The sequence below is a fragment of the Neodiprion fabricii genome, chromosome 6 (assembly GCF_021155785.1).
Source record: "Neodiprion fabricii isolate iyNeoFabr1 chromosome 6, iyNeoFabr1.1, whole genome shotgun sequence".
In the NCBI taxonomy this organism is placed as follows: domain Eukaryota; kingdom Metazoa; phylum Arthropoda; class Insecta; order Hymenoptera; family Diprionidae; genus Neodiprion; species Neodiprion fabricii.
In genome coordinates, this window is record NC_060244.1 from 29,926,461 (window position 1) to 29,952,018 (window position 25,558).

Here is a 25,558-nt window from a genome sequence, read left to right on the forward strand (position 1 = left end):
AACTGACCTGGCAAGAATCCTGTCCTCCGGTCTCGTGACCTGCGCAGAGGAAGATGTCGGGAATGAATTCGTGTCTACCCGCTCTTAGGAACATTGACTTGCACTTGTCGTTGCTAACGATTGGTACAGAAACCTGAAATAAAAATCGATAAACATAACTAACCATGGAGATCCAAAACATTGAGATGCAGAGTCTGACTGTAGATTAATTTTAGCGTTTGTACCTCCTGGAGAACGGAAGGAAGCGTTCCTCCTTCGCTGAGACGGCCCCACCCAGTAACGGTAGCGTTTTCGCCAATGAGAAGATCGTCAGATGCGGGTAAACAGATTGGCGATATATGAGGAGCAAACGTCAGCGAAGTCTCGAGACGCACAAGGGCGAGGTCGTACTCGTAGGTGAAGAAGTTGTACTTGGGGTGCACGACCTTCCGAGCCACAGCTCTTTCCACGAAGGGCAGCCGCTCCTGGACTGACGAGAAGTCGTACTCGCCGACGCGGATACGTATCTGGGACGTTAGCAGACTGAAACGAGTGAACGAATTAGCCTCAAAAAGGTGGCAATCGGCTGCTATTACTTTGAATGCTCGAAATTGCATTGTGAAGAACTCCCTTTGGATTACTAATTAATTACCACTCACTCGTCGACGCAGTGACCAGCGGTCGCGATCCAGTTTTCGTTGAGAACAGCACCACCGCACCTGTGGGTGCTGGAGAATCCGAAGAAGGAGGTTCTCCGCACGGAGACCTGCCAGGGCCATCTTCCGAAAGGGGCATCCTTACCTCCAACAATTCGAGTCTCGGGTCGTGGAAACAGCGGGGGAACTCCACACTGCGTTTCTTTGTTGTCGGAAATTGCAGACACTGTCATCACGGTGCCTGGTATCCTCTTCGTCGTCAAGGTTGGTGCTGAAGAATACGACACCGTTGTCGCGGGTTTCTCAGTAGTCGTGGTCGTAGTTGTGGATGTCGTGGTACTGCTCGTCGTACTCGTGCTCGTGGGCGTTGTCGACGCGTTGGTCTTCTTCGTGGGCTTTGATTTCGTTGACGTTTCCACGTAAGACGTCGTAATGTAGTGAGCTGCTCCCATTGGTTTTTCATATACTGAACTCTGAAACATGATGCTTCAATATTACTCTGACAATGGTATTTCCAAGAAAGAAACAAAAAAAAAAAAATGAAACCCATTCTTATTTGTTTTTTCGCTCTGACCTCGTAGGGTTTGTTCGGACTTGTGGGTCTCGTGGGTCTCTGGGATCCAGCAGGTTTTGAAGGGAAGCTATGGGGTCCATTGCTCAGCCAAGACGGATCGTCGGTCCAATGAGGTTTGAGGGAGGGTTGTGGAGGAGTCCAGCTATTTTCGGACCAGATTTGAGGACTAGAAGCAGTGGGTCTGGCAGCTTCAAGAATCGTAGGGGGTCTGCTGGTTGCAGGTTTATGTTTGGTAATAAAAGCTGGTTCTGTAGTCACTTGCCAATGAACTGATGGCTGAGTGAGCCCGGCTGTGCTACAATCAAATCAAATTTTCAGTGTAGCTTGACGTTTCCCAAGTGAAATCATCGTTCAGGTCTTATTGATGGCAAAACGTGTTCAAAAGATAATTGATTATACCCGGTCATTTGACTGCTGTAGTACGTTGGCCGTACGGTACTTGTGGGTTTCCCTGGTATCCTGTCGAATTGCGGCTTAGACACAAAGTTCGGCCTATCGCTAGGTTGACTCTGATGAGAGATATACGTTCCGGGTCGGTAGGTACTTGTTTTTACAGAGAAGTGAGGTTTTGAGTAGTCTGTCGACGGCTTGTGAGACGCCGCAGGCTTCGTGGCCCACTGGGGACGTTCGGTGTGTATGTAGTTTGGACTGTGCAGTTGGACTCCAACTTCTGTATCCTAGAAACAAAGAGTGTTAGCTTTGACGCATAAAAGGGTCATGGCCTGCTAATAGATTCATTGGAAAGATCTTTGGCTTACGTCTTCATTGGCCAAGTCAACGCTGGGTCGGTGCATCGTCGCCTGAACGACAAGGTCAGCATCTCCGGTTTTTCCATCATCAGGTCGTGACTCCGAGGGTCGTTGAGCGGTCGAAGGCTTCTGGTCATACCCAGGCCTGTGGGGCCTTGCCGGCAGGCTAGGAACTCTGCTCGGAAGTTTTACGATCAGCGTGTTGTGAGAGTTGTCCACTTTGTCGCTGGGCCCGGTTGCTTCGTGCTGCATCGAGTGTCCAGGACTTTGGGTCTTCGTTTTCGAGTCATCCGCCTGAGTCACCAGCAGACTGCCGGATACCGTGGGTAGACCGTTACTTAGCGAAGGATTCCTCACACTCTGCGGGCGGGAGCCCTGAGCTGTAGGGTCGAGTCTGTTGTCTTGGTTCGCGTTGGGCTTGGCGTAAGGTCTCTTCTGAGCTGGTCTGGGTCGCTGGGAATTCGGCCTTTGGGCGCCCTGCGCGCTCCCACTCGAGGCACTCGCGACGTTCTGGGGCCTCGGCAAAGAAGTCGTCGACTGGCTCTGCTGATGTAAATACGGCGAGCTTGGGGACGTCGGCCTTGTGGGTGCGGCGGACAAAGCCTCTGCAAGCGATGGCCGCGGAGGTGGACTCCCCGCGAACGCTGGATCAGCGTTGACATTGTTCGTTGTGGCGTTATGAACACAGCAGCTCCCGAACATGAAGGTATCTACGCAGACCCCCACGTGATTGCCCTCCGACTTGATGCATTCCCAGACGAACATACAGGTCCCCTCATCACCCCCTGGTTCAGGTCCCTTGCACGGCTTCGGACTGATTTTGTAACCTGTTAGAATTCGACAAATTTAAAAAAAAAAAAATGTCCTTGCTAGTATGGAGTCTAGGTTGTTCGCAAAGAATAGAGCAATTCCCGGTGAAATTTTCGATCTTAGCAATCTCGAAGTTAACGCTAAACAGGGTAATCGCTGAAGCATTCTACCGCTCTTACTACGCGTCATATTGAAATTCTGATTAAGGCGATGCGCTGATCTCCGAAATGACTTTGCACGCGTATACTCGAGTGCGTTTCACGGGAACGTGAGCAGAATGAATAAGCAGTCGATGGTGGCCTGATAATTTGTTAACGTGACTCAGGAAGCTTGCTGGTCCAGCTACGTTAAAAGTGTGTCATCCGTACGTATGCGTGAGTACCCATCAGTTATCACACTTAGATGATGATTTACATTACTACTGCCACACGTGCATGTCTATATTAGTTCTGTTTAATTTTGTTATACTCTATCAAGCTAGACAACGGATCACGTGAAAGCCAGTCATTATTGTAAATTAGTATAACGCTACCTGAAAAAGCAAACGCTTTATCAATTCGTGCCCGTTTGTCAAAAATTAAATTTCCAAGTGTTTGAGTCTCAAGAATTCCGGAGTAACAGCGTACTTCTGATTCGTCTATATGTTATATAGGCATTCTGATCGTGTGACTTTTGAGAAAGATTCATGTTGAGAAATTCGCGACTCGCTTTGGCGGCAAACGCCTCTTTGCGTCGAGTGAAAACTACGCCTCGCTATAGGCTGTTTGGAATTTAATCCAAAGTAAGGATCGCGTTGCAAATATCAGCCAGAGGGTTCGCGTGTCACGCGCCGAGACGACGGCTGGAGAAAGTTTTATCTGGTATAATCAGAGCTGAAGCAGTTCGTTCGTCTTTGAGAGAAGAAAATACAAAACAAAGGAGACAATATTGCAAAAAATGTAAACTTCAGGCGAGTAGATGTCTCAAAATTAGGCGCATTATTAGCCAAGTAAATATATAGGTTAATTAAACCATGACTTGCGATGCTACACGTGCTCCCAGCGGACCAGACCAGACTTTCATTCTTCACTTTGTCGCTTTATTATATCCCACCAAGTCGTTATAAACATTTTCCAACGCGACGCGCGATCCAATCACGTTTAGGGGTAAGGCTCAGAAATTCTAGCCCGTGACCTTGAACTTGACAAAATCTGTTTCCAAAGTTTTATAAATCTAACCCAGACATTGAGCAATCTATGTATCTCAAGGGGTGAATAAATCTGCTTATTCATACTGCACCGTTCAACGCGTTTGTCAGTTTGCCGAACTAAGGTCGCCGAGGTAATCTGTGACGGATTATTGCAGATGATGTTACGACCGAACTTGAAATCAAAGAATGACGCGATTGTAACGACAATGGTCGAGGTATGATCCTGCCTATCTGTCTACAGTTATCACAGCTTTCACCCTGCGCTCGGGTTCCTATCATCGCAAAAGCCAATTAAGTCGAGAGATCAAAGCGGCATGCGTATTCCACGGATTTACGCTGTTATTTTTTACGTATTCGCTTGTTACAACGATTTTCCTGTTTTATTTATATTTCTATGCGACGTTCGGAAATATCAGTACATTAGGTGAAGTATACTAGTTGCGTTGATACTGACTGTGACCTCGATTCAGCGTGCTGAGGGACCTCGCGATGCCTGACCACCAGAGGATCGTGGCAACGTATCCGAGCCACCGCATTCTGGCACCCTAGAACAAGAAGATGAAGAATAATCACAAATTAGTAACCGGGTAAATGGTCGTTATGAGCTTGTAACGCGTCAACTCGGATCGAAAAAGTTTGGGGTGTATCTGGGAAACGAATGATATTTTTGAAATGTCGGTTTTGTGTTTTCAGAAGTTGCCATTGCCATGCTACATTTACACGTACAAGTTATCTGAAACCACGGGCATCGTGGTAATGGGAGGGAGGAAAGTGTGCTTTTATTTTATTCTAGTAATAGGCTAGCCTTTCAAAGTATAATCCTATAAGAGTCTGGATTTATGATACGTCACTTCGCGCAGTTAGACACGGTTAAAGTAAAAGCAGTCAGATGGGGAATCAGATCAACTGCTGTCCTGGATTTTAGACCCTTTGGTGTATGATTGTTTAGAAAAGACCTTTCTATTAAACAAGGACAGAAATTTTTTACGCCGAGTCTAAATTATGCTCTGTAATCAAAAATTTTTTACTTTGAAACTTTCATTGCTTCTTTACCAATTCTCTTCACGCAGTATTAACGGAGTAAATAATGTCAGTATAATGTTCTCATCACTAGTAAATTGGTTTTCAGCTATCGTTTGAATTCAGTAACTGTTTGATCTTCAGCTTTGACCAATTTTTCTTTACAACGATGGTCATTAAATTCATTGTAACTAATATTCTGCTCTTGCTGGATACGTCAACTTGAATATAATGTATACTTACGTATGGATGAAAAAAACTTTTCACATAATAATAGATTTCAGAAGTTATCCATTAAAGTTCTCCAACTAAACTAGCTCTACGTGACGCCCGTTCGTTGCTACACTGTTAAAAGTTTCTATACGGAACTTCCTACACTGTATTGGAAGTTTTATTCGGATACGGAACAGTGAATTCACCATACATTGACTGTTTTTTCAATTTACAAATACAATAAATTTAGTAAATTCAAGCTACTTTTTTGTGTTTTCTGTATAAATTTTAGTAAAATCAAAAATATATTCAATGCAATTTTAAGACAAATGCAAAGTAATTTACGTCACTGCGCCGAATTTGTATATTTGCAACCTGATTTCGTAAATTGATAACTCTTCAGTAAAGTGAGCGTATAGTAGATTCACAATAATTTTTAACAGCGTACCCTACCGACACCACGGGCTAAACGAAAGGCGAACAATTCTTGTGACAATGGAATTAGTGGGTAAGAGTGATGCTTTGGTACAGCGTGGGTGTGACGCTCGCTACTCTCGGGTAGTCCGAAACGCTGGTCATCCGAGGCTAACATACGGTAACAAGATACGGGCGTGTAACCCCTGATTTGCTAAACGACCGTGTGGATGCAGCAGCATCAGCTCGGTGTTTGAAGAGCAACAAACGGTTATAATCTCATCAGAGCGGCTGACCGGTGGTCAACACCGCCGACGCCGCTGCCACCGCCGTTACTTAAGACGTCACGTCTCGGATTCTACCGGCAATTCTTGGCGCGATCCCGCTTATTTTCCACGGTATTGCTGCACGCCGCGATATTACTATTGCGTGTCCGAGTAAATCCGAGTTTCTCGCTGTCCGCTCGTTCACCGCTATCCCTCCCTTTCTCTCTCTCTCTCTCTATCTCTCTTTCGCTCTCTCTGTCCCTCCTTCTTTCTCTTTAGTGCTCCTTAATAAGCATATATTTTGACGCTTTGATTCTGTACAACGTTCGCCGCGGTGTAAACCAAGAGAGAAATTACAGTGCCCCGCATGTGGCCGCGTTTGCCGAACACGGATTTTAGTGCCAGAATGATCTTTACACATCCAGCCCGTAATTTATATGCCGCGGAAAATCCCGTGTATGTACACCTCCGTGCATGTATATTCAGGGTGTTCACTCTTCACATCTTCGGAACATGATCCAGTACCTTGGAATTCAGACGACAGAGTCCAGAATGAGTGGAGAATTTTTAACGAACCTCAATGACAAATACGGCAAGTGGTAAGTCTTGCAAATTTATCTCGATTTATTTATATATATCAGCAATCATCCATAACAGTCTGGCATTTAAATCTGAGCTTTGACTTCACGTTACACGATAAGTTCTGCATACCCGCCACGTCTCGTCTTACAGGTTTGTTCATTGATCAGGTCTTGTTAGCGAGCGTTATTATTAATTGTCAGAGTTTTTAACGGCTAGCTGCGTGACCTCTACACCATATTATTATATTTGTGGACATAATGCTCGTCGTCAGTAGCTTAACGGTTTGTTAGAAGATTCAATAGCTGCCGCGTTGGTGCATTGCAGGGACTTGAACGCCAGTGGTCAAATATTGGCTTACACTTAAAAGTACTAGGAAAATTTTTGTGGAACATCGATGACCGCCCGCAGGAGAGGATACCTGAGCTCTTTACATCGTGTACGACATGGTTAACAACGGGGAAAATGAAAAGCACCCGACGGCTCACTGGCAGAAACACAGGACGCCGAGGGTCGACGTCTGCACGCAGGTTTGCAGCCAGCGGTGGTCGCAGGCTGCAGCTACGTATTTCAGAGAAGTTCGACGAAATTGGCACAACCCGAGTGAGCCGCGGCCATGCGACCGCAAACTCCTTCTTACTCCAGGCGAGATGGTTAGCTGGTCAGCGGCCACTATATGCACCGAAATACGATGCATACTGCAGACTGCAGTGCGAACATCTCCGCGTCTGCGTGAGAGTTGATTTGAGTTCAGTTAAGTTCAGAGAGGCTGGCGAAGCGGCGAGGAAAGGGAGAGAGAAGAGGAAAGAAGACGGCAATGCAGGGAGGAAAGGAAGGAATTCGTCGTGAACCTGCCGGCGCCTCTGCGACGCTACCAGAGCTCAAAATTCTGATAGTCGAACAACGCTATGCACGCCGCGTTCATGCCGTCCGGTTATAAGGAATCTCACGTTTCAAGTTCGCACGGACTTCGGCGTTCAGGACTTGGGCGAGGTGCTTGGCTAAGTACCTACAAGCACATCGTGGAGAACCAATCGCGCTCTGCAGTCTTCGGTCACGCATCGCTAGGTCAAGAATGCCAGTTCTCTATCACCTCTCTCTCTCTCTTTCTCTCTCTCCTCAGCTTCTTCCTCTTCCCCTACTCGTTGGCTTCTTCGTGAGCCACCTTGCCTCCCGAAGGCTTTCCAACGCGGGTAAGATGGCGAAGAAAACAACAAAACCTTGGGAAAAAATATCACCGACGTAATTACGAGCACGTATATACCTCGTGTACGTACGTTCACCAATATATAGACGCTTGCACGCGTGTGTAATATGCCATATTATGCCCTGACGTGTTTAAATCTCCGGCCCAGCTGGTTGCCGGAATTCGTTGAAGGCTTCTAGAGTTTCTTCAATTACAGTTTGAACTCTGGATGTAATGGATTCCGGTTGTCTTCGATTTTGCGATTCGAGGGTCAAGAGTTCGAGTATAATCCAGGATTCCGATTTCGTCCGGTAAAAAGTTGTAGGTACGTAACTGATTTTTCAATGAAACCAACCGGCACTTCATAATTCAATGAACGGAAGGTTCGCATTTGGATATTGAAATAAGCGAATGAAAAATTAGCAGCTCGTAAGATGACGCTGTGAGAAGAGAGGTTGCCGAAGGCTGTGTGTGTTTAATTATTGCTCCGCTTATAGAAGCTAGCGAGGAACCGGATGCGGACGGGGAGCTCGCACTAAGTAGGTGTGTATACGTTGTACAACACGGTGCGTATGGCGTACGAAGTCCATATGACCGATAGAGTGTGCACACATAGGTATACACCCGTGACGCGATATCGAGCGAGACGAGCTCAGAGATTTCAGTAATTTTTTAGAAAGTCCCTCATTTCATTTGCTGGCCCATTGTAAACTAATTAAGGAACACAGCGTGCAGTTATAACGTCAAGGTAGCAATAATAAAAACTAAGAAGCATATTGCCTATGTGTGCGCGAAAGATGTGCATAATCTATCAAAGTGAGGAGGGAGAGAAAGACTCTCCCATCGGCTAACCACGCCCACTTCGACAAATTTTATACCGCACCACGAATACTGCAGGTTAACGTTTGAATGCTTCAACCGCTGCAGGAATCGCATTATATGCAGGCACCAAGATTTCTGGCTTGAGATTGATGGAACGAACTGCACTTAAGCTGGAGATTCATTTCGGCTTTCAATCACATAAGTTTCGACTGTATCCGATTGCCAGACCTCAGGAGGATTCACTCAGAGGGACCAGAGAGCGTGCAGTTGCTGGTGCACATCATACGTCGCACGCGTAACGGCGCACCAGACGGAATTCGAAAGTGAGGCGGGGAATATTGTTGCTGAAGAAGCGCACGCATGCAACCACGGACTCTATACTCTTGAGCAATCAAAGATTTTTGAAGAGTTTTCGGTACCGAGGGTAATTCATCAGCTGGTCTCGCAGCGTCTGTAAATGATTAAAGAGTTTGTCTCAAGTACAGCTTGGACGACGCGACGTGACGCTGTAGTAGAAGGAAAAATGGGTTCGATTAGTACAACGAGTCTGGCCTCGAGCTGCGAGCGGAGAAACAAATTGTAAATTTCTCTATGCCTAAAACCAATTGCTGCACGGTTAGACACAACAAATTTATTTTATGGCAATTTTACAACTAAGGATCAAACAAGCGCAGCAAAAAGGTCAATAATTGGGACAGGGTCAATAACTGGTCATACACTAACCTTACTTCGTACATGTGCATCACTCAAGGAACGCGGGACCGAAAAATTCTCGCCGCCTATTCAACTGGAACAAGATGATATGCATGTAGATGCGAGCATAGATGGAATACGGGAGACGTAAATAGAAGTGGAGATAGGTAATAGAGTTATGGAAATGGAGGATCGGCCTGACGCGCAGACAGAGTTGCTATAACTCATAAAACACCTGTACAAGAGGTGGAACACGCGGACTCGAGGAAGGCTCTGCTTCTGAGATATTGTTTTCTCCCGTAGGATTGCCGGCTGAATGGCACATTCGTGCACAAACACAGGCCCGTCTTGTCGAGCCTCTACGGATCTCGTACCGCCGACATTCAATTCAACTTCCAGGCAAACTTCGCTCCGCGGATCCCCTTCAAAACTACACGCTCGCCCCTCTCGCTCCTCGCGCTTCGGCAAATACTCTCTCGCACACACGCACACACACAAACACACGTCCTAAGAACGTCTCGACCTCCTAGCGAGAGAAACGAGCACGACGTCGATGGTCTGCCGATTGATTTACTCGGTCATAACTTTTCCACTTTTCTGGAATGATGCTGAGGCTCTTCTTGTTTGTAACCGCACTGCCGTCTCTCTCACCCCTTTTCTCAAGCCAAACGCAGCTCTACGTCACTCACGTGGAATGGCCTGTTTCGAAAGGCATGAGGCCACACCTGACGCTGGGTCAACAAATCCGCCTCCTTCTTGTTCGACGATTGATCAAAGCCATCGCTAGTCGGGTGTCTACATTATATAGCCCATTGGGCTGGGTATGGCGTAACATCTCGATGCTCCCGATACATGACGAAGTAAACTCGCGAGTAAAGCAAGCGACGCTCCGCCGTGCCGATATTGCGGGAAATAGCTGACTGGAAGTGGACCGCCGCCGTGCACGTCAGGGAATCGCGCGAGTACAAAAGCACAGCAAAAACTGACACGAATACGAGTAATTCGAATCAAAATTGATACGAGAGACGCTGACCGTCTTTTTTTCTTTCTCTTATTCTGCACGGGAAATAGATTTGTTTCTCATTATCTAAAGTGTGCCATGGATAAGAACCAGAGTCAGGTCTAGTGCTTCCCGTAACGCTTCATTTCATTAATGCAGTTGCGAGAGTGAAATTACGATACGAATAGTACTGAAGTTATTTCGGCTTCACTTTGAAACTCGATAACTCGAGATTGGATCACCGGTTGTAGGTAGGCAGCAATCGTATCAAGATCTAGATGCAACAGTGGTTCGAAATGAATCAGGCTCGGTGGTAATCGTCCTTAAAATTTGAAGCTGTACGGTTATAGTTCGGATTACGGAAGACTTAAGTACATGTTGGAAAAACGACCAATTGAGTACATAGACAAGAGGAAAAAGTTATGAGATGGTAAATGAAAATAAATAAATGTCGAAAGAGGCAAAGATCAAGAATATACATCGAGTTTTTGTTACATTCACGCTCTCACGTAGCGGCCTTTACACTTCACATTTATTAACAATAGAGAAAATTGTGCCCACGGCCATTGAAATGAACATTTTAAAGCCAAGTATCACAGATCCGTTCAAATAATGAAAGACGTCGTGAACTACGGAATAAATAGACACTGTCATGTAACATAAGTTATTTCCGGACGTTAATTTCACCTGCATCATCCTTCACGTAATTATGTGTGTCATGTATACGGCGTTCTATGACGTATTCCTTGTTGAAATGCAGGCCCGATAGCGCAGGCCTTCCCGGTGCACCAGATATTTGGCATCGCCTTGGAACCTGATCAGAGTCAACGCACGCGAAGCCCCAGGGATCGATAACGGCAGCCTTTCGAGTTCAAAGGCAAGTGTTAGGTAGGTATGCAACAGTATCGAGTGACCCTTGTAGGCAAGCAGGTTTCGACTCACGTGTCAATGTCCCCTCGACGAAAGAATCTAGGTGCGAAAGATGAAGATAATACTTGCGTGTGAAAAGCGGGACTGATTTTGTCTTCAATTCCGTTCAGTAACTTCTTGGTGGAATTGCATCGTATGTGTTTGCACAAAGGACCCCGCAGAATCCTTATGGAAATTCGCTCTCGGTCGAATTGGCTGGATATTCAGGATGTTATACTAGGTACATATCCTCCCGATCAAAAGTTCTCATGGATAAAAGTCCCAAAAGTTAGTAATTTTCGAGACACAGGCTTCGGAAGAATGGTGTCCAAATTTTTTGATATCTATGGATTTCGTGATTTTCATGAATTATAAAGCTTCAAAGGGACTTGAAATCAATAAAATCACTGAAAAAACTACACGGTTAATTCTTGAAGATAGGCAGGAGGCTGTGACTGATTGCATCAATGCATTGATTACAATCATAAAGTCACTGGTTTACCGGAAGGAGGTGCAACGTCAGATTTCGCGTGAAGAACGAGACCCGGTTTTCGCACGTCTGTGGAGTCTCTGCGAATCGGCTGTGCTGTTTTTGATTGACATATTTGATCTCAAGTCCCCCTTGAAGCTTTGTAATTCGTGAAAATCGCTTAATCCATAGATATTAAAAAATCCACACACCCCCCTTCCAAAGCCTATATCTTTGAAACTAATGATTTCTGGGACTTGTGTTCGTGAGAACTTTTGATCAGGAGGATATACCTATACTAGATACTGAAAATTCAGCTAACTCGACCGGCAGCCAATTTCCATAAGGATTCTGCGGGGTCCTTTGTTGCAGGCGGGAACCAAACGGTAATTGACGTTCATGTCGTTTGGACGTTCTATAACGGACCTGGATTCGTATAATCTGCCGACTCAGTGTGTGGCGGCCGAGTTGACGACCCAAGAACACGTGCAGGGGGGATGGAAGTCCTCGGACGTGATTTGAGTTGATAATTAATTGAATATAACGCCTAGGCGATACCGCGGTAAATGACGGAGTTACTGGAAATCTATGATCAAAGATTCAATTCGCTGGTCTGATACAAGGCGATTTTCCCCCGTTCAATTCCGCCGTAAAAGTTATACGAAAAACGTGGAAGATCCCAGTTACAGTGGTACGAATAGCGCTACCCATAACGTAATTGATACAAGTTGTTAAAGCCTTGGCTACGTGAGTGACCAGCAGCATGCTGGGTAACGCCCAGTAGTTCGCAGAAGATGTGAATCAGTTCCGCGACGATCAGCCTGCCGCGTAATCGTCCACTTTGAAGCAAGCGGCTTTCTGTTGCCAAGAGCGATCAATCGGTTGATCCAACCAATTCCGGGATTCCAACGATCGAAGTCTAGGAAGCTTTACTTCCCAGTGATCGAGCAATCATTATTCTATTTTGACTATTATACGTGTTTTCCCGAGTATTGCAATATGCTATGGAGCAAAATGGATTCGTGTGCATTAAGAGGGTACGTTTTCGCTTCGTGGTAAATCTATTATGATAAACCAATCAGAGCGCAAGATTTGGGTTTATGATAAAGTCAAGAAAAACGGTGGAATTGATCGTGGAATTTCATTGTTTTCCCCATTGCGCCAATAGGCAGAGGTGCACTTGTTTTATCTATTTATTAATTTATTATTTATTTATAATAAAGCCCAGCAGTGAATCGAATTTCCTAACAATGGAAGACTCAGGAGCAACGTTATATACAAAACACGAAATTTATTCATGTTCAATTTACACGGATTTGAATTAAAAATGATTGGTCTGGTACACTGATGTTGAGCTTCTTTTGACTCTCGTTTATTTTTTATCCTCGCCTTCGATAATTGAGTAGGATGAAATAATGGGGCGTGAAAAGGTGCGAGCATAGGGTGGCGGTTAGGATCTCGAGACTGTTGCAGTGCTCGATTTGCTCGGTACGTTGTTCAATCCAGTTACCCGACAAGCGACCACTTTGGCTGATTGCTAGCGAGCCTGTACGATTTTGCTCGCGAAAAGGAAGGGAAGAATAAGGAAGAAGAAGACGACGATGAGTAAAAAGCCGGAGGAGAGAAAACGACGAGTAAGAAAAAGGAAGAGGAAGAGACATACAATGGAGCGAGAGCACCGCGCCGCTGTCCACTGTATCAACCGCGGGACTTTTTGTTCCTCCGGATATACGTGGCGAACGGTCCGACATGGACAGCACTGTATCTAACAGTACAGTAACAACAACAGTAACATTTCGAAGTTTTACTGCAGCGTAACAGTCGAGCTGAACCAACGCGACATCCTCATTGATCGCGAGAGCTCGACGTACGGTTACCTACAAAAAGCGCGACTTTTACGATGATATTTAGTCTTGTGAGTAGAACGATTGACCGGCGATAGTTTGCAGAAACGGCTATCGAGTCACGACGAGACGTCGAGAGATCGGAAGTCAATTGACTATTTTTCTTTACCCCGATTTTCTTCCATTCGTTGCATAGCTGAATGAAGAGAATACCTCGTAGGAAATTATAATCTTTCATGCACTCCCGTGGCTGCTACAGGATCAGAGGGCGAAAGAGGAAGACGTTGGCGTTCCTAGCAACCCGTAACGTGTCTAGTTCAGATCGATTCATACCGCGAAAATCGAACTCTCCGAGAAGAGTTTACAGCTGCATCTTTGTTGCTGGTAATTATTGCCGCTTCATACATAAGTATAGTACGCGATTAGCGCCGGACCATGATCATCCATTAACTCTATGAATAGCCCGCGACTAGTTTCCGTGCTGGACACACCCCGAGTCTACCTACCACCGAGGTAACATTGGCGTGACCAGGGCAAAGCGAATATCTGTAATACCATTTGATTACCGATTGTTACAGACTTTCGAATGACTATGTATGAAGGTCGGTACTCCAACGCTGCAATCACGTTCAAGTCAAGATTTCTAATCAATCCTGCCTTTCGAATGGTTTCGATTACCAGAAAACGTTACGCTTCCGCATGAATAGATTCCTCCGATCCACCTCTTAGTTGTCTTTCGAATCCATTCACCGCTTACGCGGGTATTTTGCTAAAAGGACAATTGAGCGCTAATGCCGTCTAACCGGTCGGTGATCGAGCGTTTGATTTTTTAATTATACACATCTCGATTAACATCTCGTTTTAATTACATGTCATCGTACCGTTAGCTCGACACCTCGGGTGGATTATGTTATCACGTCCAGTAAAGAAACATGATTTTAACGTTGATTAAACTTAAATTTTGATCGACACATTCGGTGCTCCAATTTCGCAGCTGAGTGTCAGCTGAATAGCGTATGGTGAAGAGGGACCCGACCGATCGGAAGGGTTCGAATGAAATTCTTATTCCTTCCTATGTCGAAAATGTCAAATCAGTCTATCGGTCGAGGCGCGGGTCGGTCGTTGGGACGAATTAGAGATTCGTAATCTGGCAATCCGTTATGTCTGCGAAACGAATTGACGAAGGTCCTTAGAGTGAAAACCAGATATCCGTATGTTTTCATTCAACATTAACGTGATCCGACCAACGATTTGCCGATAAAGAGTCAACGAATTGGGTCAAGTTCTAGAATCAAGTTCTTTACAGGTGCGGACTCGTACCGGCGACGTGTTAGAATCGATAGTATAACACGCACAGTAGACATAGTTAGTTATTTTCCGTTGTCACCATTTTTTGAAAGGCGAAGACGCAGGTAGCCGCGCCGAGATAATGTTAATGTGCGAAATGCAAATTTCTCGCGGTTGTACGTCCGACCATGCTCATCATCATTCGAGAACACGTCTCGGGTTTTTGCAACACGAAAAAATAAGATGTGAGTAAAAAATTACCATCCGGTAACAACGCGAATGAAACATGTACCCACCGATTTTAAATTCGGTCAGAGTTTGCGATTCTGCAGGTACTACATTATTGTGTAACGTGCCTTATAAATTCACTCTGGCGATTCTCTTCATAGACGAAAATTTATTTCGTAGCGGTAAAATCTGTACGAAAGCGAGGGAAAAAAATCTTTCGAAGTCTGGCAAACACATGTACCTGCAATCTTTTTTTTAGTCCACCTCGACACGAATCGCGACTTACAACTTGTTTCGCGGTACCTATAGATAGATTACAATTGTTTACAAATCCATGAATTAAAATGACAATGTGTCTTTCCATACTGACAATTAGTTTCGATATAATTGGTATCGCTTCAAAACATTATAAGGAGTTAAAAAAAAAGAAATAAAGAAAATACCTGATTCTGCTATCCTACGAAGCGGTTTACTCCGAAAATACTTTTCTCATTGCGACACAGACAGTGAACGTCCCCGACATCGACGTGCCCCCGTATCATTTTAGTGGTAATATTTATTTTCTCTTCTTAACGTTGTAGAGCCGGTAATTTATTCGCTCGTTAAAACGCCGGAACGAATTCCATTAGCAATGGTATTATATGGTGGTATACTTGAACGTGATTCATTTACTCGTTCGTGAAGTACGGTATTCACTGGATAATTTTCGTCGAACTCGTAGCTCTGAACGATTTGAGGAATTTAAAACGCGTCGGGCTCCCGCCGGAAGTTGCGGCGGATCGCACCACCTTCCGTTCTTCCGAAGCAGCTTGGCGAAGAGCGCGAGTATCGCTCGGCACGAGGACGTCGCGGACACTGAGGCTTTGCTGCAAAGACGGTTCTTTAACGGGGGCTGACCGAAGGCTTAACGGACACCACCTCTTTCTCTCTCGATTTCTCTCCATCTCACTCTCTCTCCTTCTCTCGCTCTCTATTTGTATTCGCCTTGCACTCTTTCGATCCTCCTCTCCCTTCGCCTCTCTTCCTCATTCTCCCGATCATCAAAGTCTCCTTGCATCCATCGCCCAAGGTCACGAATTGCGAAAATGCACCGCACGAAGCAAAGAAGAAAATTGCAAATTCAAAGAGCCGCATATCGTAATGAACTAACAGGCCGGGAATTTTTCAATTATCTCGATAAATAAAAAAAATATTAAAAAGTCAAGCGGTCGTTCAGGTGATCAGAATTTCCTGACGAATGGATTAATTCAGTTTCACAGACACCGGCGTCTTCGTTGCCGATGATGCGTCTTTCCGCGAGCTTATATTTATCTCGCGGTGCCGGAGGTGGCGAATGATCACTGCTGACTGATGATCAGCCTGGTAACGGGGAAGAAGATCCGAAGGTCTAACGAGTCGATTAGGTATGTAACTTATATCTTCAGTCCCGTTTGTTCGAGGTCGCGTAATTGCCTCACAATAAAAGCCGAGACAATCGGAACAAGCAACGCGAAGCAATGAATAAACCCAATGGAAGGAAAAATTGTACCGCACCATTGGCGATGAGGTGTAGTACGTCTGTGCGAGCTGAGTGATTAACCCCTGCTATACATACATTGCAATATGCCCCGGGTAATTAGCGTCAAATTATTACCACTGATTGCAAACGATCGCGGAGTTATGCGAGCGCTCGTAACATATACAATTCTAGACAAGCAGGGTTTCTCGGCTTCCTTTTTCACACGCCAAGAAATCCCTCCACGCCTGTAGCGCAGCGCCAGCCGCACACATATCAACATTCCATTTTCAAATGCGAAAGAAAAGAGAAGAAAATATTTACACAAGACGAGATGCGAACTGCTGCCATGCGCTGCGATGGCTGCAATCCAGCAACGATCATGCAGCAGGTATTATATCAATTAAAAAATAGCTGCTGCCCTCTCTCGCGGCCGGTCGGACGACCTGCAATCAAAACCGAGGTAAAATAACTTGGAACAATGCATTCCGGAGGGAAAGAAAATCTACGGCTAACTTCCGGCTTACAATCAAGCACTCGCGACGCACGCGAACGAAATAAAAATTCAACCGGTAAGGTAAGCGTATCGGTTATCCACCGTGTCCCAATTATTGACCTTTTTTGGTTGTGCCCGGTTGATCCCTAGTTCTAAAATTACCAAAAAACATATTTTTAGCGTTCAACCCTGTAGCAATTGGTTTTAATTATCGAGTAATTCACAATTTGTGCGTCAATTTATAATTTCGGAAAATAAAATGCTCAACAATTGGGTCTAAGCGTGTCAATAACCGGTGCGCTCGCCTTATCTGCGGCAGCGTCTTCATTTTCGATTCCAGACGTCACTAGTCTTCGGGTGAAACTTGACACGACGGACACCTCTCTGACAAATAATCGTCATTCTCGGTATCCATGAAATCGTCCGTAAATATCTCGTCTCGAAAGAGTTCCGCTGCTCACTCAGATTTACAGCTGATCTCTGCAGCTACGATGTTGTCTCCTCGATTACAACCGAGGATGGACGCGTCTAGCCGTGTTGACAAGCTGACAATGAGCGAGAGTTCGAGTAGCCTGGTGGATGTACAATGGCCCGATCATTTTTTTCATTTTCTTTTCGTGTCTTTATACTTTCACAATCGTACTACAGAGCATCCGTTTATTCTTTACCGACTTGATTGACCCGCTTCTTCCGAGTGTTGATACGAACCTTAAATTTCTTCTTTGCCCTAGAAACTCGTCAATGAAAAATGATCGTGCTTTCGAACCCTTTGCTAACGCTACGCGAGTACTGCAACGACAACGATCTCCGCATCTCGACTGACAATGAAATTCGACGACTCTCGGGCAGGGTTGTAAAAATTTTTAATCGAAAAGTGATGCATTAATCATTGATTTAATATTATTTTATAGAAATGGTTTTCATTAAAAATCGAAATTTAGTGCTCAATGAAAATTATTTACCATTGAAAATTGAAATTTAATGGCCAATGGATATATTTTTCATTAAAAGTTAAGAATTATTGGCGATTGCAAACGCTAATACATTGAAAAAAGTGACACGTTAAAACGGGAAACATAAGGTGACAGTCGAAAAGTTTCCACCGAATATTCACTAGTTGCAGAAGATGATAGCTGGAAATTTATTTGAAGTTATCTCAAGCCAGTATCGGTACAAACTAATTTCAATCGGTCCGAATTTTCGTCAACTCTATACTGAGACCATTAAAGTATAAATGAAATCTGTTTAAAAGTTATGAGGTGAAAAATAAGTAGCATTGACGAACATCCTCTGCAGTTACGGATCCGTTTTGCGTTCAGCCAAATATATTCCGCTTATGGCTTGCCGAGACTGTTTGGCTGTTCGCAAGAGCGGTAATTTCCATAACTTATGTTTAAGCACGAATAAATTTATCAATACTGAACGACAGAGAGAGAGAGAGAGATACGCCGGTGGTGAGAGACTCGCAAACCGCAGACTTTCATCGCTGAACTGTGTGTGTTAGAACTCGGTGATTGATATGCACGTAGGTGTGCAATGCACATTGACAGATGGGTAACAGAGGGCCAAGTCCATTATCCAGATGAGGCCCTGGCGTTGCAGTCGGAGCAGAAACCAATCCGGGAAAGAAAATTGGCATCGTGGTCGGCAAATATGATGTATAACGACCTCCTGCGGGCTATTCTCATATACGAACGCAATTACTGTGCGAAGTGATCGACAGAACCGAATTATTCGCCACTCTTCCAGATCTTTTGTGCAGTATGCAGTTACGTGTCGCCACCTACGGTAAAGGTTTTTGAATTTCTGGCGGATGATGAACTGGCGGAACTGGCATAGATCCCGAAAATCCCGCTGCATGCATTTCCTCATCTGATATCCAGCATCGCGATCGCCAATTGTCCAGAATAGAATGGACTGTAATGATCAAATTAAATAGCGGCGAATTCACAGTGTAGCCTTTCAGATTATGTTTCGTGATGGAATTTCATTGATGTAATACATGCTTCCACAAGACGCAGGCAAAGAACAACTTTAACGCAGACATAAATTTCGTCGAGATACGAACATCTCGTAGTCTAAACATTGACTTGAATTTATTGTTGATTATACGTATACAGGAGCCGGTGTCCTGACGTATGCACCAAATTCTCGTGGATTCTTTTACTTACGGCACTCAAAAACTACGCGTTGCGAAAAATCGATTGAAATTGCAAAGCACCTGCCCGGAAGAATGTGTAAAATATGCGTAGCCGATCCTTGGACGATGCAAAAAGAAGAAGACGACGAAGTAAAGGAAGTCGTGGCTGCAAACGATAAGACGCTACACCCTGTAATTAAGTACGGCCGGGCTTGAAAGTTTTTAAGGGCCGTCTGGGATCACTATCGAGAATTAAATCTCCTTCGGATTTTGGTTATACCTATACATATATTTGCGAGCCGAATTTTTTTTCCCAGGATCTCCTCCTTCTCTCGGCTGATTCGTTTGCAGATTTCGCTGAAAGGTGACCGTCTTCCCACGAGGCCGATCGTCGTCGCAGGCCTCTCTCGAGTTGGACGAAGCCGCTCGTGTCCACGTGCGGGACGTTCCTAATTTCCTCTTGGAAAGTTCGGCCTCACGCTTCATCGCCCCGGGGATGCAGCAGCCGCGCCAATGCGTGCCTCGGGATAATAAAACACGGCGAAATTTCAATTTCAATGCTCAATAATTCGTGGAGGATAACAGCCGTCTCTAATCGCCTCCAAGTTCTCCCATATCCGTTTGAATGACGACGACAATAACGTAGCTCCGGATCTACGAAGCCGATGGAACTACCACGACGTTGATGAGCAATGGCTCATTGTCAGCCCAAGATTCAGAAAAACGCCGGGGTTGCTCGTCGAGACCCGGTACCTACATGTCGTCTAGGTACACGAGTCACACTTTCACGATTCACCGTTCAACTAAAGAGTCGCTTTTACTTTCCTGCGTTGCTTGGCACGGGTCTCGGGACGAGTGTGGTTCAATTTTCAAGTCGAGGCTCGTCCATACTGTTCATGAACGTATAGAGAGAGAGAGAGAGAGAAGAAGAGGTGATGTCCGTATCTCGGAAAGGACGGGATATTCCTGACTCGGTTAGAGTTTGATGGTAGATAATTTTTGGGCGAGCGTCGCATTCTTCTGCCGTCTGTCACACCCGCTCGAAATTTACTTGCTCTAGTCTGTTCTACTGCTTTAGGCAGAGAGAGAGTGCAGCCCTCTGATCCGGTGTCGGTTGATTACATCGTCAGCTCCGCTCCGCGCCGACCTGTGAACTTTAAAGTCCACCGGACTACTCGTTAAACTATGATTTGCGACCATCGAGTTTACGCCGTGGCAGCGGTAAATTTTAGTTGAAACCTCACGACAAGTTCAGAGCACTGCTCGATTTGCACCACCTGCCGAGGAATCGATTCCGCGTGTAATATCTCTGACATAAATCGACACCTCGCAATAATTTTTAATCAGTTTATCGCGATTCCTCCAAATCCAGCGATCTTCCTGAACCTCCGACAAATCGCAGGTAGGTACCTACCAACCCAAGTCGTAGACACAGGCAGATAATCGTTTTGAAAGTAAAATCAGTCCGCCCAACCTGCCCCATCTAATGCAGTTGAATGTGACATTTACCATGGCTAATTTAGAGAAAGTCAGTTGGAATGATAAAGCCGGGAACAACCGACACCCAGCAACGTCGGCAGCAAATGCAGTCCCATTAAAGACAACGACGAAAAAACCCCGGTACGATAACCATGCGCATGCACGTTCAATTATCGGTATGGCTCCGACATTATACCCCGACGACCATGTAACAGCCGAGTCGGTTTCAGGAAGAAACTTACATGAACGCACTGGAGTAACGAGAGAGAAAAGGATCTCGTGCAGCGCCGCTTATTAGTTCCGTTTTGTTGCTCTTCTTTCCCACTTGGACAAGTGGGAAATGCCTTCTTTAATTCACTTCCGAGCAGCGGAGCGATACCCTCGTGAACCCTCGGCTCATCGTCGGTCACGTCGCTGAGGAGCCCTCGCGGCGTTCATCACTCCGATCACGTGAACCTCTCAGGTTCGTCTTAATTGCCTCCATTTCTTTGACCAGAGGAACCACCGTCCTTTGTCCGGAAGGTGAAAGTATTTGTGCCCTGGTCCTAGGCGCTACTTTAGCCACTCACCGCTTCCTAATCTAAATCTTTTCACGGTCGAATTTCTAGTCGGCTGCTGAGCGCGAAGTTTCTTTACACTACGATTAGTCGAAACGCATTCCTACAAATCGGTGTTCTGTGAACTTGAAACGTTGTTCTTCAATTTTCGTATTAACTCGTTGAAATGCCGAAGAAGAAAAATTTTAAAACCGGCAAGCATATTTTCTCCGACTGTACATATATCTTTGGCACTCGGCGGATAAGCTGTCTAATTATAATACCACTATTTCTGATCATCGTGTGCACGGAACGAATAAAAATCTGAGCAAGATTCAATGAAATTATCACGTATATACCTATGTATAACATGTATATACACACATTATACACGTGTATACACAAGTTATAAAAGCCCTGGAGGCACACCAGCTATGCCTAGTAGAAAGTTTGATCCCAACAGAAGCCCGACAACTCGACAGTTTATTGATTATTTAGTAACAATTGAACCCCGGCACATCTCCTCCGGTTGGAATTGCCAGCATTACGATGATGTAGAAAATGAGACAGAAACCGTTAATGCCAAAGAGAGAAAGAAGGTGGAAGGGATCTGAACGGTCGAAAGTATTTAGTCCCATGTCCATCCTGCGTGCGTGTAATTACCGTGATCAACGCTAATAGTACCTATAACACGTACTCATAGAAAGGAGAGAGAGACCCGGTTCGCTTACACACATTTACCTCAGCTCACACCAGCATGCGTGCTCGAGTGTCGTACGAACCACGCGACGGCCGAGCTCACGGGCTCTCCGTCCTATCTTGGCCGCTCATCGGAAACGACGACGACGAGGACGACGAGGAGGACAAGAACGAGAGCAAGAACGAGAAGGCGCGCGTGCAGTGCACGCGGTGCATCCTCCTAAGAACTGTGTCAAGGGCACGAGTCATTGTCCTCTTCCTCTTCCTCGTCCTCATCCTCGTTCCCTCCGTACATACACACGACACGACATACCTGCAAGGCTCACCTCCGCGAGGTTCGTGCTACGAGCATTCCGCCAGATGATCTCCCGGAGTAGCTCACAATCAGCCTCGCCGTATATCATTAGATACGTCGCGCGAGCTCCTCCCATCGCGTGGTGGTGCCAACTTATTTTCATTTATTTCTATTTCAGTTTTTAATTTGCCTTCAAATTATTTTTACACGTGGTATAATTTTGCCCGGTGGGCTGATCCCGGCGACGCCGAGCATGCGAAGGAAGCAACTCCGTGGCGTGCGCGAGCTCTCTTTCCTTCGTCCACTCGGTCATGATGCGGGCGAGAAACCTAGATGACAGAACTAGAAAAGGGGGGAAAACACCGGGCAGCTCGCGGCGAGATAGGACGGGACCGGAATTCTGGCCGGAGGTGGATTAGATCGGATTATCTCGTAGATCGATGAACGCCCGGGGTAAACAGACGCGGAGAAACACCGAGGCTGCCGGAGATTTGAATGAGTGATTGGCAAGGCTGGATTCTGCCGCAACGTCTGCTCGCCATTTTGTCCCCAGTTAGAAATCTTTCTTTACCATTTTAAGCGATCGGGACCCAAGTATCGGCCGGCTTACTTGGTACTCAAGTGAAATTTATGGCACCGCTAGAAACGGCGAGCTTTTTCCGCCATTCTGTTTCTTTCGCGTTAAAATCGCGCCGTCCTGCGGATTCACGCCAACTTATCCGAATCACCCGTTCGAATATTCACGAAGCGTTCGACATTTTTTTTTTTTTTTTTTTATCTCAATCATTTCACCAAGCCTCGACTATTTATTATCGATTATTCGCGATTGGAAGGCGTCCTTTCACCATTACCAGACAATCGCTAACTCCGCACTGATATTGTTCTTATTTCAGTAGCCACAATCCGAGCGGGGTCAGGCGGCGTGTCCGAGAATCTAGACTTTCTTGTTGCCTGTTATCGACACATTTTTTCGAGCATTAGCTCTATCGGAACTACACGATCAATTGCACGATAAGTCTTCGCCTTGGTGAGGAGTTTCCGGGACGAGCAACGCGTGCAACGCGGCTGAATATCGCGTGCAACTCCTCCTGAAACTATCTAACCTAGGTACAACGTACGTGTCCGCGTCTCTTTTTCCACGGGGTCTCGATCACCGCAGTCCTCGATGGACTCGATTGGATTCGATCGCTTCGGGTGTTAGTTTTCCAGGACAGTCGTCGCTCACCACGCAATGGATTATCGGCACTTAATGCACCGCGCTCGTGCACTTGGAGCAACGGTTCTTCGCCTGAGTTAAACCAGCTTCTGCATCGAATTATCGTCCTCTGTACTTACGGTGTCGCAGGGCTGCAGAATTCGACGCCGGCCTCGTTGGGCGCGTTAGATTCATTTTATATCGACAAATCGCTTCTGCTTTGCGCCCCAAACCTGAGAAATTCTTCGCCACCTGCGCGAATTGACTGGAAAGCAAGAAATACGTAAGTACAAGCGTCTCCGATTTTTGGCAGAAGCTGCCGATATCCAGCGGGCATCGCTCTTCGATCTCTCACGCGTGTCTCCATCTTACAATTACGCGGCATTAGAGTCACATGGACATAACGAAGCGAACCGGTGCCTGACTTCGGGACGGTGCGTGGAAAGCGGCGTACGTATTGGCGTTTCGCCGTGAAGGGGCTTAAATCTATCCCGAGGAGCCTCGGCATCGAACTCCGTGATTTCTGATATGCCCATTAGCAAAGACGAGCCTTACTCGGCTGCGGGAACGCATCCATCCACGATTTATTGGGCTATTCACTCCGACTGCACTGCAGTGCGCGCGGTTATAAGGTTCGACTCTATCCTTCTCCTCAAGTAATATTGCACCGCCTCTCAATGATCTTATCGCGAGTAATTAACACCTGCCAGAATCACCGCAGCCCATGCGTCACCTGAATTTTCCGTAAATCACTCCGCCCCGTCCATAAACAATATCTAACAAGCCCATCGCCATAGACGTTATATGTATTCTTCTATCCATATTTCACGGCGATCTTCGAGGCATCGGCTCCGGATGATTATTTCTCCTTCCCTTTCCTTTGGCTTGGATCTATTTTCATTCACCTACACAACGTTCCTGACGCGTGTGTCTACGATATCAGAGATCACACGTGGAATTGCAACAGCTGCCGCGGTACCCATCAACCAGGGTAGGTGGACCAGTTCAGCCGACGTCCTTCAAGCCCGCGTGCACTGTCGGTGGAAATTGATACGAAGTGAAAGAACGATTAATCTCAATCAAGCCACCGGTTGATCGTTGCCTTGGATCGAGTCGAGTCAACTGGCGTGTCGAGCATCGTTACACGGCAGGGTCGAGAGACCGACAAGTTCGAGGGAGAAAATTTTAATTGAAACATATATTATCGCCGTTCGCCCGATGGGGTTATGCAGCGATGTGCACGGTGATGCTTCGATCGCGATAATCGGACTCTGAAATTCGCTGATTCGTCGTCCATCCGCGATCGGTGATCACTGATACGTATCCTGCACGATTTCCATCCGCTGTCACAGACGTCTGTACCTTCAAATAAATCTAACTCTAGTGAAATATAACAAGAGCGAAAGCAACCGCGAATTGACTCAGCACTCGAAGCACGTGGTTTCGAAATTACAGTGCGGGAATTCCGAAACGAAAATTAGTCTTTCCGATGAAGCGAGGAGAGGAAAATGAGTCACAGTTTTCTAAATTATGGTAATCAGTGTTGACTCGCGTTGTTTGAGATGCGGAAATACCGAGGGCGTGTAATATGCGTAGAGGTATCGAGACGCCTGAATCAGACGTTGGGCGAATACTTTTCATTTCACCTGCCGTTCGGTAACTGTAAACCTCGAGAAACTTACTAACCTAGCCTAGGTACACAGACTCGAATGTATAATGTATGTTATACGCAAATATCCAGCTGTAACGCGCACGCGGCTTTGAGAACTGTTATAATAATAGACAATCTATCTGCTAATAGAATGCGTTGCTTACCCTAACGGAAAAAACCCTCAATTTGACGGTTAATTTGCATCCTTAATTTTCTTATGGAAATTCATCATTATCTATAAGTTGGGGGTGCGAATTTACACCCAAGTTGGTTTTTTCTTTTTTTTTCTTTTTTTCTTGTTAGGGTAGATTTTTTTTTTTTTTTTTTTGCCAAGATTTTATCGTTTTTTAGGACCAAAAGTCAACAGAGTTTTTGGCTTTTTTTTAACAGCTATTCATTATAATTGTTATCGATCGTATGTTCCTTTACGATCATTCGTTCTAATGAATAGAGAATGATGTCCAACATCATTCCAATCGACTTTCCAACGATCAGTTTATTCAATTATCAAATCGTTATTCATACGCTCAACATCTCCTAATACACGTTGCATAAATAGATCTTCAATATTTAACGGAAAGTTTCTCCAGTGTTATAAATCTACTACAACCGTGAAGCATACGTATGATATTTCCGCTATAACTGTCAATGAATTTATCGATGAGTAGTGATTACACGACGATTA

General features: G+C 45.5%; 1 protein-coding gene across 2 annotated transcripts in view; it reads right to left on the minus strand.

The window, feature by feature from the left end:
• Nucleotides 1–25,558, minus strand: part of LOC124185795 (serine proteinase stubble-like) — a 29,093-nt gene that overhangs the window by 1,517 nt on the left and 2,018 nt on the right. The window contains exons 1-8 of one of the 2 annotated variants that reach the window (XM_046576915.1): nt 15,331–15,726; nt 4,412–4,502; nt 1,968–2,785; nt 1,609–1,886; nt 1,210–1,504; nt 639–1,108; nt 225–522; nt 8–133 (exon numbers count right to left, since the gene is read on the minus strand). In XM_046576915.1, coding sequence (XP_046432871.1) covers nt 8–133; nt 225–522; nt 639–1,108; nt 1,210–1,504; nt 1,609–1,886; nt 1,968–2,785; nt 4,412–4,493 — 2,367 coding nt within the window. In that variant the 5' untranslated portion in view covers nt 4,494–4,502; nt 15,331–15,726. Of the gene's footprint in view, nt 1–7; nt 134–224; nt 523–638; nt 1,109–1,209; nt 1,505–1,608; nt 1,887–1,967; nt 2,786–4,411; nt 4,503–15,330; nt 15,727–25,558 lie in introns of those variants that run through there. The other variant, XM_046576914.1, reaches the window with a different exon arrangement.